General features: G+C 36.8%; 1 protein-coding gene across 1 annotated transcript in view; it reads right to left on the minus strand.

The window, feature by feature from the left end:
* Positions 1-15,213, minus strand: part of prkceb (protein kinase C, epsilon b) — a 75,040-nt gene that overhangs the window by 56,725 nt on the left and 3,102 nt on the right. Inside the window, exon 2 of the mRNA XM_056760547.1 lies at positions 1,080-1,143. Coding sequence (XP_056616525.1) covers positions 1,080-1,143 — 64 coding nt within the window. The remainder of the gene's footprint in view (positions 1-1,079; positions 1,144-15,213) is intronic.

Consider the following 15,213-nt stretch of genomic DNA (forward strand, 5'->3'; position numbering starts at 1 on the left):
CAAATGTAAGTTTAAAAATAAGTCTTTAATAAGTCTGTTTTTAAAACAAAGTTTGAGACAAGTTTTTTAGCATTTCGATTTTGTAACCATTTCGGGATAAGCTCACGCAGATCAAATGAAAAGCCCGTTAATAAAGCATGTTAGTAAGCGATCAAGTTTATTGAAGCGCTGTATATTTTGGTGTCAATAGTTTTGTCAAAAGTAATCTCAAGTTTAAACTGCTTTTGTTTGCATAGCCAAATTATTTAAGATTTATTTCAGATGCGTGTCATCAGTACACTGCTTTTACGGCATTGTTTCTGCCTTTTGTTCACACAGGGGGTTCCCTGGGCTTATCTCCTTAATGTAACTAGCGCTAACGATCAATTAATCGTATTAAAAATGCTGTCGATTCAATATCGATTCTCAAAAGCTGTGAATCAATTTTTTTCTTCTACATTTCCGAGAGCACTTAACATTCACTTACGTGAATGTTAATGCTATACGCTAGATATCACTTTTCTTTTTACAATGGGTGGATGTTACAACAGGGAGCATTTCGCTCATTCATTGCCTAATTAACATGGCAGATGCGTGTCTTTTAACATCACCTTTACATAAAAGGCAGTGGTTCATATGATTGGAGCCCCTCTTCACAGGTAATTTTGTGTGTTATACTCTATCTTAAATGTAAAATAACCTGTTCCCTTTCAAAATGCCCAAGTGTGTTTAAAGTTTAATATGGTTTGTGGGTCTTCATTTCATTTTTTAATTCACCAAAGTAATGTCATATTTACTGATCTTTTTTTAGAAATATCTATAGGATTTGTATTAAATCTGTAATCATTGACCTGAATCGAGAATCGAATCGAATCAAGAGCTTGTGAATCTCAACATCATAATCGATACCCAGCCCTACTATGTCCCCTTTCTGGTATCACCTTTCGGATCAATCCGGGATGCATTTATGTTCACACACAGAAGGCACTCTTGCAATTTTATGTCAATTTTATGAGATCAGCGGTCTATGTGAATGGGGTTTTACAGTAAAATCATAAATATAGTTAATTGATCAGATCTTCAGAATGCTGTTGTCTTACCTTCACTGGATGATCCAGACAAGTCAATAATAACATAAACTTTTCCCTCTGGCTCCAAGTCTATCTGCAAGAACAATCAAAGAATCAAGGTTTTAGAAACAGAACAATTTATTAAAATATTTAGAATATCTCATCACATGCTCAATGAAAACTATGTCACTACATGAACATATCTCGAACAGCTAAATGCTGATGTTTTTTATTTAGCAATGACTCATCTCACCTTCTTGTGGAACAGTCTAATACAAATACACTCGGTTAAACTAAGAGACCATTTCAAATTTTCAATTATATTCTGTTAATATTTCTTTTTAATATACTATTTATAGGTGTTTTTAGGTAAAATTATAATTTTTGTTTCTTTTTGTGAACTACTAACAATATTTCTCCCAAGTTTCAAATAAAAATATTGATACTTTTTGCAGAAAAAATAACAGAAAAGGTGCACTGTATTTTTTCAGACCTCAAATAATGCAAAGAAAACAAGCAAAGAAAAGTTTTTTATATGATAACCTTGATTTTTATGACAGTTTTTATTTGTCTTATCATTGTGTCGTTTTTTCACATCGCTCCTGAGGTTTGATTTTATTGAAATTCAACAGACACTGGACTCGAATGGCCACAATACATCTATAGATGATGATTTAATGAAAATATGGAACGGTCTCTTAATTTTTTCCAGGGACTTTTCCAGAGAAACTAGAGAAACTTTCAGAGCGATTTTTTGTCCAACTAATAAACGATAAAACCTTGACAGTTAATTTTATGAAAAAAATGATCAAATTAATGAAGTTTACAGATGTTACACTACAAAAATACTGTCCTGGAACTTACATGAAACAGAACCCAAATGCACACAGCACACATGGTCATGAATAAACAAATAGAATGCCCGAGTACTGTGTGGTTGGACACAAGTCCTGTGAGGATTGTGCTGAGGCTCAAATGGCCCATATTAGAGGCGGTTCTCCTCTTAGCGGCTAATGACAGGCGAACGAATGCTCCATCAAAACCAGATAACAACAGGAAATGGAGGGAGGATGTGAGGATGAGTGGAGAGATTTCTACATGCTATGAGACTGAGTGAGTGAGTGAGGATGTGTGTGGGAGTCGGGTTAGAGGCGAGCTGTCTTATGTTATAGCAGTCGACACAGGTTTTACACAGGATGCACCAGTGCAAAAGATAACTGCTTGCAAGTGCACTTATATAATCACATGCAAATTTCACACCCCTAAACCAAAGTACCAGCATGATAGCTGAGTACAGTTGCTGAGATTTTTGACACATTCATTAGAAATGATGAACACCTTCAGCCGTGCCTAAAGAAAATGTGAAGCTATGTCACGCCGTGTTGAATGTTGCGCCATTTGGGAGGATTGCTGCCAGTGCGTTTAATAAAGTGTTTTTCTTGAGTGTTTAGGAAATATTGATAGGTCGGTCTTGTTGTATTACGCAGAGTCATTCAGGAAAAGCCCCTGGTTCTTTCACTTTCGATTTCTCCATATATCAAACAAAACAAGTATCGGTACATATCAAAACAATAATAGCAGTGGAGTATGATCCTACCCAGATGGCGGCGTCACCGCAACATAGAGTGTGACGGCTCCTTTATATTCTTTATATTCAAAAAACACCACAGTCTTGAGTACCATGTTATTTTTAGATCATATCGATTAATAAACCTTGCTTATTTAGGTTTGGCTAATTTTTTAAGTTTTGCTATCAAGTTTGCAGTAGCCTACTATAGTTAAATGTTGCATTAAAAAAATTTTTTGTTTAATAAATAAATATAATTTTAAGGTCTTTCTTGATATATTGCTACAAGGGTGGTTAATGCGAACCTTGCCGATGTTTTTTATATTATTTTGTTACACCACTTTTTGTCTTTTCACTACAACACAATACATTAACTTCCTTAAAGCATTGTCTGTTATCTACCCACAGTTTACAGAATTTATGAACCTTCAGAGTTAATTTTATTAATTTACAAACAAAATGTGTATTAATAAGCCCTACAGCTGCAGTTCAGAATTCTTTCTGTTTGGTGGAAAATAAATGAATCAGTATTATTTCTGTCAAGATTTGAGTCCTTTAAGTGATCTTGTGTCAGGTAATCCAAAAAAAATCTTATTTTCATAGATACCAGAAGAATGAGAACAAATTCTACAACACAAAAGCATAATATGAATTGCTTTGTTTAAGTATGAGATGTTATACGGTACAAATCCACCTTAGGACGTTTGGAGTTTGTTATACCGAATGACCCTGCAACCTTCTCACTTCCTTCCACTTCCTATGATGTCATGCTGAGGCTGATCTCTGAACGCTCTGCATCCCGCAGGTGCTACCACACACCAAATATAGCAGCTAGTCACAGCAGGAAAACAGAGTGAGTGAATGTTTGAGTATTCTGGCACACATGTCTTTGTGAAAAACATTGTGAAAGTAAATGTTTGCACTAAGCTCGGTGCTCAGCTTGGTCTGTAACGCCCGGCAGAGAAAATTACACATTGGTTGGTGAAATATATGAAGGCATAAATAAATAGCAACTAAATGTTTGACCTCCTGACCCACACTTATAAGGCACTATTAAGTGATGACAACGTTCAACATCTGTAAAATACATTCCCCAACATCGCAAAATTATGTTTGTTGATATAAATGTTTGTTTATAGATATAGAATAATAATGCTTTACCAAAAATAAGCTCTATATTATTACTGTACATCAATCGTTGTCTGATTTGTAACTCTTTTCAAATTTTAAAACAGACAGTTAAAACAACATAAAACTGCAGCGTCTGTGTAAAATCAAAATTTCCCCCAAAAATGATGAACAAATCCATGTTGTCCACTTGTTATATTATTAACTCATAATTTAATGTTGCCTTCTGGACCTTAAACATAGACAAAAAGCTCAACATGACATCATAACACTGGCCCCTGTGTTTGTGTGTGTCTACACATGACCTGTGAATGGACAAACTCATCCCTGTCAATCATTGACAAAAAAGACAGCTAAAGGTACAGTCACTTTGACCTCAACCCCAAACATGCCACTTCTGCTTGTATGAGATAGTACAGGCCACCTTCAAATTTAAGAACAAATGTTATATAGACACACATACACCAACACAATCTATATAATAAGAAAAACAACATAAAGATGCTTAAAGTATTATGCAAAAACGAAAAAAAATCAAATCCTTAGTGCTGTTTAAACTGCATATACGAGACATGTCAGAACAAAGAGCCATGTCAAAAATAAGTGAATAAAGGATGAAAAGTACAGAGGCGGTGAGAGAGGCCACAGCTGTTGGGGCAGAACACAGAGGTGTGTTGTGTTTTATATCTCAGATGACACTGTGTACAACCGTCTGCAGAGTGTGTTCATGAAAGACCTGATACACACCAGACCTTTACAGCTAATTGAGACTCCACTGAAACAAACACACACACCCCTGGACCTATCTGCAATAGATTTTCTGTATTTTGATTTTCCAGGTACCTACATTAAAAAAATATTATACAGCATTTTAAAGAAACAGTTCACCTCAACATAAAAAGTGTTAAAAACTTCAAGGAATGGGAAGAAGGAGGTGGGAACCAGCAAACGAAAGTAAAATGCCACACAAACATAATAGTTTTCCTAATATTGTATTCTGTATTTATTCACACTGTATATCCTGCACTTGCTAATTGCACTTCTGGTTAGACCTAAACTACATTTCGTTACGCTGTACTTGTATATGTGTAATGACAATAAAATTGAATCTAATCTAATCTAATCTAATCTAATAAAAGCAAACGTAATGTCCAGGCCTGGTCCTCTCTCAGGGTACACTCCTGTCGCTCCTCCTTTTATGCTTCCGATCTCCTCCGTGAGAGATGCGGGATTGGTGCAATGCGCAGCTGACACTTATTACCACTTGCGTCATCGCCCTCGCGTCGTTCCCTCACGGCTCTCATCCCGTCTTGCTTGGTACAATCATTTAACTCACAATTTATTTGTTTAATACTTGTCTGTGACTCGTTCTCCTGTGAAACACAAAATAAGATATTTTGAGAAATGTCTCGATGTTTTTTTGTCTCCGACTGGAGTCCTTTGTTTTTTGGTTACCAACATTCTTCAAACCATCTTCTTTTGTGTTCAGCAGAAAAAAGAAAGTCATAGAGGTTTGGAATGAGATGATAGTGCATAAAACAAGAAATACATTTTCATTTTTGGGGTGAACTATTCCTTTAATGTCCACATTAAGTTCTTCATGTTCAACATTCAATATTTGGGATTGTCTTTAAGTTTTGGGCCACCTATTTTACCTACTTAAGTAATGAGACTTTATCTTCGTGTCAAATATTATTTTCTTTCATTTATTTTTTATTTGGGGTGAAATGTGACCTGGGTTCACCCAAACACATCACTAATAGTATACATCCACAACACATTTTACACAAGACTCTACACAAGACTGTTTACTGTTGCACAAGAGTTCAGTGCCAGTTTGTGCATGTGTTAACATGTTTACAAGCTTTGGTATGTGCATTGGTTGATATTTCAAGAGGCGACAGCCGTATTTCAAATCAGAGACCTAGAGTTAAAAGCATTCCTGACATGCATTTTGTGTCTTTGTCTCTCTAGACTCCATCATGACACTGGAAAGAGCCATCCCAAGTAACATCTCTTTAATATTTCAACTGCTCCACATTTGACCAATGTGATCAAATGGACAGGAAACCTGGAAATGTTGCTTCTTGGATTTTTCTTCATAGAAGTGTTTTCTTAAGTTTCCAAAAAGATTTAAACAGACTGTATTTGTCAGTCTGCACTCATATTCGCCAAAGCAGCTGCATTCAAGAATCAAAATTTAAATATGTATATGAAACTGGAAACAAATTCAGTCATCTCTCATCAAATGTAGTGTTACAAATGATCTTTTGCTATGCTATCTAAAGGTATTTTATATTCCCAGTTCCCATTGCACACTTTGTATGTTTGTGCCTGTTTTATTTTATTTTTAAAGGAACATCAAGGACCTGAAAGGTTGTCGGAGCCATTAAAAATGTAATTTGTCTTTTGGGACGGCTTTAAAGGAATAGTTCACAAGAAATGAAAATTCTGTCATCATTTACTCACGCTCTTGTCATTTCAAACCTGTATGACTTACTCTCTTCTCCAGAACACAAAAGAAGATATTTTGAAGAAAGTTGGTAACAGAACAGCACTGCCCCCCCTTCACTTCCATTGTATGGACCCGAAACCAGTGACATTGTTCAAAATATCTTTTTATTTTATCTTCTTATATGTAAATATTGTCCTGTGGAAGAAAGAAGGTCTTGACAAGAGGGTAAGTTAATGATGACAGAATTTTTACTTTTGGGTGAACTATCACTTTAAGCACCAATGGCCATTCATACACTGCATGTCTTGTAGTTCCCTTCGAAACATTATTTCATTCATGAAAATTTAGGGAACAAAAATAAGTCAGAGATCGCATCGCATGAGTGTAAACACACATCATGCCATCTGAGACCACCACAAAACCAACATCATTCATCTGTCAACTTCATAGAGCTCCTGTGCTTAGAAATGCACCCATACAGTATGAGCGCACACAAAAGAAGCCCTTCATGGATGCTCTTCTCCTCCTTTTTTCTTGTCTTAAGTCTTTGGGGACTTTTCCAAGTTATTTTGTTATTTAAGGAATGTGAACTTGAGAAAACATGTTCCTCTGCTCAGCACATCATAGGACTGCAGATGGTGCGTTTGTCTTTCTCCGCAAACAACAAATCTCATTGAAGCTTCAGCTACAAAGGTTTGAGGAACTTGTCAGGTTTTAATCAACACATTATTCCCCTATGATGAATGAAACTAAATTAATCATTTCATAGTTTTCAGACGGACATCCGAAGGTAAGATTTTGACATAAACCTAATTCCATGGTATTTACAAATGTGTTTTGTGGTCCGCCAAGACATGTTTCTGTTCACACCTGGTATTTCTATGGTGTCTCCTGAAACCAGCAGGGATCAGATTTTGTGAATTCATAGGCTTACATGGCCAGACCTGTGACTGCGTCAAAAGATCTTTCACTGTCCAACTGTCCAAGAACCGCCCACTTGGACGGGAAGCGCTGTCTGACAGACAGACATATTAAGCAATCAATCACAGTTTGTATTGTTGTAAAGAGCTATTTATGGGCTGGTTTATCAGACATGTGTTACAGCGTGATGATAGGTCGACAAAAAATATGACATGGCACTATACAAAACACCCAGTAAAATATTGAGAATAGATTGAGACTCTGAGTACAGTACACTCATACCATTCACTGATACTCACCCTCATGTCATATCAAACATGTATGACTTTCTTCATTCTTTAGAACATAACAGAAAAGATTTTGAAGAACGCTAGTAACCAAACAACATTAGATCCCATTGACTTCCATCGTTTGGACACAAAACCACAAATCTGAGATATTTTTCAAAATATCGTCTCTGATCCAGAGAAGAAAGAGTCATAAATAGGTTTTGAAAGACAAGAGAGTGAACAAACCATGATTTTTTCCCCCCTGTGAACCACCACTCTAAAATATAATATCTGGTTTAATATAATACTGTATATCATCGATGATTGTTTAACAAGTTTGTTTAAAGGTTTATCAGATGAAGCACCCCATTTGCACACAACCAAAGCCATGACGCATCCCATCTTCAGCTCTCCTTCTGTGGAAATCAACAGTGATAAGCCTATGCAGTATGTCTTGATATCATTTAATACCACCCCCCCCTCACATCTTGCTGGGAAGTAAATGTGGGAGAGTGAAAACAGGAAGCCCAGGCTACCGTGTGACTCAAACGCACCGCTGGTATTTTTAGCTTCGGCCCTGCAGTACCCCGGCCCCTATTTCCTCCGGGGGCCACCGGGAGGATACTACTGTCCACTTCTCTGTCGGGCCCCAAAGGGAAACAAGGTCAAGCTAAGAAAGAGTCCCGTCAATCCAGACGGCTTTTATATCGGTCCTGTCTGTCAGTAGTAGTGGCCTACTGCTGTGTGAAGGTTCCTGATACTGCATAGACAAACCCTCATCAAAACTGACCTAATTTTGCAAAAATGATTGGTAATATTGAGGAACATTTATGAAGAACCTGATCCAACCCAAAGCTTTTTATGGCTGATGGTTGTGACTGTGCATATCGTGCAAAACTAGAAATGTGAAAATACAGAGCCGGATGTGACCCAAATCCACCCGCAAATTGTTACGAAAGTTTGGTTGTTTACGGCTGTTGAGCAAAATCACAACCTGCCGCAGACTTGTGACTAATTTTATCAGATTTTCAAGTTGAAACTATGCATTTCATACTATTTTTTTTACTGGCTTTTGTCTAACAATGATGACAGACTTTTCTCTCCTTTTGGTTTTGCATCGATCAAGAAAAAAAGCAAAAACAGGACAAGTGTGTAAGATTAAGGAGAATCTATTGACAGAAATGCAATTTAAAAAACATAACTATGTTTTCAGTGGTGTATAAAGAATGAATACTATAATGAAGTGTTATGTTTTTATTATCTTACAATGAGTTATTTGTATCTACATACACCACGGGTCCCCTTACATGGAATTCTCCATGTTGTTTCTACAGTAGCCCTAAACGGACAAACTGCTCTACAGAGCGCGTTACGTAAACATGTTTTCTTCGGGAATGGAGCGTGAATGTGACGCCATCTTTGTTCTGTGTCAACCACCATAGTGCTTTGAAACGGAGGTTCTTTAAGACTTTACTGTCTGCTTTAGTAGATTATAGCTGCAGAAAACAACCTGAGACTGCTTTATATAACATGTTGAACAGCTTGTGAAAAATGCTCCTGAGAGTGATTTACAGCTTCACTTAAGCCAAAACAATTTCCCAGCTGGTTTAGGATAAAGCTAATGCAAGATCCCAATTTCATAACACATGATTCAATAAAACCATCCACCTTTCAATAACATGTTAGCCAATCTATTTATGTTAAGAGGTTCACATTGAATCATCTGGAGGTGATGGAGGTGCTTCTGTATCCCTGCTGGAGTGTGAATACAGTTCACAGCAAACTGTTCTGTCCACAACACCCATTAAACTGGATCTGAATAAATCAACAAAAAATAATTAAATTACTAAATTAACTGCATTACAGTTCATTGGCTGCATACCTCAATTACAGATTGGTGCTTAGATTCTGATTTTTTATTTTATTTTACCATAACAAGAAAATGTTGGTAACAGAAAAACGTTGGTCCCCATTGACTTGCATTGGTTTTGTGTCCATACAAGTCAACTGGTTTTTGAGTCCCAACATTTTTCAAAATATCTTCTTTTCTTGTAGTCTTTCCAGTGGTTAGAGCATGGCTTTAGCAAAGCCAAGGACATTGGTTCGATCCCAGAGATTGCACATACTTTTTTGGATAAAAGCGTCTTCCAAATGCATTCATGTAAATGTTTTGCTGAAGAAAGAACATCGCACCGGTTTACAATGACAACAGTGTGAGTAAATGATGACTGAATTTTAATTTTGAAGGTGAACTTTTTCTTTTGTCAACACCACTAAGCAAAACAATCTGTTGCTGGGAATGTTCACAATAACATGTAATGGCTTGTAGATGGTGTACTGCAAAATGTGGGACTTGAGGACTTGCTCAGGTTGTAATGAACCAGTCAAGGGAGTAGCAGGCACTTGAATCTGTGTCATATGATTGTCATAGAATTGTCTGAGATCAAAAGCTATTTCAAACTGCCTCAAAAGAAAAGGTTGTAGGGGCAGGACAGTGATCACCAGAGTCAGCCCACCTATTTTCTGAATTGTATGGCCATTGGCATTTACACTAATAGTTTAAAATCAAGTTGCTCTCTTTTAAGGTGAAGTCTTCTGTGGCATTACACAGAAACGCAGAAAAATGACAGGTTATCTTAGACAGGCTTCTTAAACACTTGTAGGAAAAAAGAAAAAATACTTTATAATTTTGAATAAAAAGAAGGTATTTGGAAGAATGTAGGACAGGTCTGGGGCACTTTTGTATACCAGTGTCACTTCTCCTACTATGGTAGTCAATGGTGGCCAAGAACTGTTTGGTTCATCAGAACAAAGAAATATATACAGCTTTGAAACAACTTGAGGGTGAGTAAATGACAGATTATTTTTTTGAGTGTCCCTTTAATTTGTTGACATTTGCTGTACAGTACAACAACTTGTCTGTTGATGTTCATGTCCTTATAAACAAATATATTAAACATTTTCTCTCACAAACGTATCGTTTGCTTCAGAAGACGTTTAAGTACTTCTTAAAGTCGTGTGCATTTCTTACAGATGTGCTTCACATGCGTAATCAACCCCAACACACACACTAACCACAGTGCAGCAAGGTATTTTACCTTAGCTCATGTTCTGACGAGACTTATTTTCTGCGGCTGCTAGCGTCCGTCTTACATTATAATCCTATGGAGTAAACCGTGTTTTCAAAAAACGTCCTCAGCACTTTTTTAAACGCCAGCGCCAGCATCTTTTTCTGCTGCTCAGGGCGTCTTTTAAAGTTGAAAAACCTTTTTGAAAAAAAAACGCCCTTCGTCAAGCTCCTTTTCACAGCTAACCAATGACAAGCGAGTAGTGTGTCATTTCCATAACAACATGTGAGGGAGGTGATTGGTCGAGCAGGATCAAGCTCGATAAATTTAAATGGCGGCCGAAATGCCGGTTGGAGCATTTTTTTGTATAAATGTAAGTTGAACTTTAACTTTCAATAACTTTTGACTACATTTCTATCGAGAAATTAGTATTATATTTTTTAAATATGTGATTAGTTTTTGCAAAGACGCTCTCTTTCTGTGATTCAAAAAGACTTCCTTTACGCTGCCTATCTGTTTCTCTGGGCTGCCTTCGTGCACAGACGCAGATGACAAGTCATGGCGTTCGGCTGCTGTTTGTAACCAAACGCTGCCAGCTTGTCAGAAAAGAAGTCAAGTAAGTTCATGGCCTTAGGGGCTCTGTCCACCGCGGCACATTTAAAAAATGTCAACTGATCGCATTTTTTAAAAGCGCGGCGCTTACGTTGAAAACAATTGAAAAAACACTTCAGGTGCAGGCGTAAACGCCTCGGTGGACACAGCCCCTTACTGTGCTCTCCTATAGAAGTGCGCATACATCTTCATACTTATCAGATTTACAATGCTACTCCAGACTTGAAACGTAACAAGCCGAACAGCACAGCAAAATACCAAAATAACACACAATACAAATACAAATCATTATAACACATATGCATTAGGATCGGCGTGCCGCATATATGTGCTCTCCAGCAGAATAATAGACCAGGTAGCGCACACACGACAGACACTGCCTCCCAGTCGACCATAAAACCAAATTAAACACAGATTAACAAACACAATGCCAGTTTAAAAACCGACACATCACGAGAGAGCTCTCAGCACAGAAGACCAGTTACAACAGCAGACATTAAACAGAGATTCACCAGCGAATAAATTATGATTATAATAAATCTTAATACTAAACTGGTACAGTGAAATAAACGTATGGAACTGACCGTAGTAAATTTACCATTTATCTGATAAAATGTCACTGTTATGCAGAATAACAGCAAATATGCACAAAATGTTAAATATAAGTCTGAAATAAAGCTAAGCAACATAAATAAATTTTCATATCAGCAACCAGAATGAATTGAGGCAGTGCAGCCTAATAAATATAAAAAAACGTACAATTTGATGATCAAATTACTTGATAACAAACTCTTTATCCTGTTGTTTTTACAACGTTTATCAGCTTTTTCTCTTTTTTCCCCGAGACTTGATAACAGAGTTTTCCGTATTTCTTCTTATTCTTTTGAAGTTTTATGCTGGTTGGCAAACCGACTTCAGGTGCTTCTTCCGCTTTACGAACAACCCCCGAGATGGCAGAAAGTTAGCGCGCCGTTTAGAAAGATGATTGGTTAGTTTTACTGTCACTCAAAATGAATGTCTCTCATTTATGTACTATTGTACTGTCAGCAGTAGCCTATTGAAGGACCCCAACATAATCACGCGTTCAACTTCGTGCAGCATGCGCAGGCTGCGCAGACAGCGTATGACATCACAGAACTGTGACTGCACCATGATCTTTTATTAGTCTCATGAGACTTGGAAATCTCATGTGGATAGAGTCCACATCGATCCAGGAAGTCAAATATGCAAATCTTATCGGGATAATCGGGCGACTTTTATTGAGAAAAATAGTTTTAAGTTTTTAAATATTTTTTACCATAGTTTAAGAAATCACAGAGGGCATAGAGGGCCCTGAGGGTTCGCTATTGCCATACTCCCACTATTTATTCTGTCCTGGCCCTATGGACTCCCTTCCCTCCGTCTGCACCTCTTTCTCCACCTGGACCCCCACCCTCCCTTCCCTCCGTCTGCACCTCTTTCTCCACCTGGACCCCCACCCTCCCTTCTCCATTGGACTATTTGTCGGCACGAGGATGCACTTTCCTGAAGGGAGGGAATGTCACGTTTATGCTCTGTTTTGGTTTAGTTTTGTATTTCTCTTCTCCTGTGTCGTTATCTTAGTTCTTAATTGCTTCACACCTGTTTCTCTCTTGTGCTTTCTCTTGTTCATTAAATAAGGTGCTATTTTGAATTTCTACTCTACTTATATAAAGGCCTACATCACATCAGTGACAGCAAAAGAGAAACTGAATAATTTCTCAAGTGGTTATTAATGATTATAGATTGAAATAAAATATTTAACTACGAATACAATGCATACAATATGATTTCTGGATTTAGTAAAATAGTTACAATGATCTTAATCATTACTTTTTCACCAAATAAAAAACAACAACAAAAGTCCTCCATGCACCAAATCATCACTTGCGCGTGCTAAAAGGGGATTGAAAACACAAAAAGCGGCATTTTTAAATACAGGTTTCTCTTTCGCGCGAGAATGACGTTGAACGCTATTTTCTGGAATACACCACACCTATCAAGTAAGGGTAATTTAGGCACTGGAAACGCATACTGAATCAGGGTTAACCATACCGATCCATACTGTACTGTTCTTAACTGAACCGTACCGATCAGTGGAAACACCATGAACAAAAATAACTTCTAGAATTAATAGTACTTAATAAAATCCTAGTAACAATTTGCATGAATATTAAAAGTAAAACGCACTTCTATAATTCAACTACAACTTACTAAACATAATAAAGTAAACTCTACTTATTTAATACATATAGTATTTGTTAAAAATATAAATACTACTTCATTTAAACAAATAAAAAAATTACGTTGAACAAGAATTTGTGTCTAACTTTAACTTCACAGTACTTTCATATTAAAATATACTGTTTTTACAACATAATGATCAAGTGAGAAGAGGATGGTGGTCTCTGTACTGGCTTTAGCACAGTTACTGCTCAATAAGTGAAATAACATATTTCATGACTAATATTGTAACTCTACCATAGGCTGCTCTTCTGATCAATGGTGATCAATTAAAAAACACAGACTTAAAAATAATACCAAAACTCTCCTAGATCTCAAATATAAATCAATGCAAAACACAAACAAGTCTTTCTTTTTACTGAAAAACACTTGATACTTAATGATAGTTTATCTGGAAAATGAATCTCCTAATGCAGTGAGATGCAAAGCATGCTGGGAACCAAAGATTAACTGCCAAGGTAGTTATATCTTCAAAAAGTATTTATGTAGTCTCAACACAAAATAAATAAGTAAACTTAATTTGACCAATTTAAATGGGTTTATCATAGTAAAATTGTATTGGATTTAATTGATAATTTGTTCAATTACTCAAACAAAGTAATTAACCAAAATTGGTATATTTTATTCACAAGCTTTCAAGGTTATTTTAAATCTTTTTATTTTTTAAATATAAATATTAATTATATTTTGATCACTTCTATTCGTAAAATCTACTTAGGCACATAATCTTTTTTTTTCAGTGAACGAGGCATAAATGGTACATATAAGGACCTTTTCAAAGGGTACCATACCAGCGACACCTTTTGATTGTACCTTTTCTTCTTAGTGTTTATTATTGTGTATTCTTGAATAATGATGCAGAACATTATTCTTGAATAATGGTGAATAATGATGCAGAACAACAGTCATAGTAAGAAGTTAACAGTAAACTGTCCACATTGACGGAAGATAGCAGCAGACAGCATAGGTTGAAAAAAACAACAACATAACCCAATATCAGGAAAATCATGGGGGTGGGAGTTTTAAAGTTTACACAGCCGGCAGACCTCAGCCTCCACACCTCCAACTGGCCCCATTGAGCTTTCTGTCAAAGCGAATGGACATGAAAAGCTCCTGCGAAGAGCTGCCTGGGATGAACAACATAACACTAATGTGCCCTTTAGAGCAAAATGAGTTTACAGCGTGCATGTGCAGGCATGAACCAGGAGGGGTTGTCTTTGAAATAGGTGTGTGTAGAGTTTGTGGGAAAACGAGTGATCCTTGTAGCCCTATAACCAAACCTCTACAACCTACTCGCATGTTCACACGAATTGTTCCCATGTTACGCAAGCGCTGCCTGTCCACATCTGTCCCAAAGACAGATGCTGTTTTTCACGTGCTATCATACACTTGCCTGTTTTGACAGACACACACAAACGTGCACAGTCAGTAATTGTGTTTTGCGAGGAAGCCAGACGTGGGCCAGTTGAACCAGCCGGGCGTGAGTAACAATTTAGCCATATTGTAGTGTTGTAGACTATTAAACTGGGTTTTACTGTAAATATGTGTATGAACTTAATATTAAGAGAAACTTACGACCAGGAGTAAACTTGATTGTATCAATGAGCTTAGGGAATCATTTGCATGTTTATGATGGTGTGCTTTTAAATCTTCAAGGGACAGATCACCCCATGTGTCAATATTTATTCACTGCGTTCCATTCAAAACCTGTAGAGGAACACAAAAGAAGATATTTTGAGAAATCTCTCTGTTTATACGATGGAAGTCAATGCGGACAAATTTTGTTTGGTTATCAACGTTCCTCGAAATATCTTCTCTTGTGTTCTGCAGAAAATCTAAAAGATTTGACAGTGTAAATAAGATTCATGAATACTTATATTCC

Source organism: Triplophysa dalaica, chromosome 11 (assembly GCF_015846415.1).
Source record: "Triplophysa dalaica isolate WHDGS20190420 chromosome 11, ASM1584641v1, whole genome shotgun sequence".
Taxonomy (NCBI): Eukaryota; Metazoa; Chordata; class Actinopteri; order Cypriniformes; family Nemacheilidae; genus Triplophysa; species Triplophysa dalaica.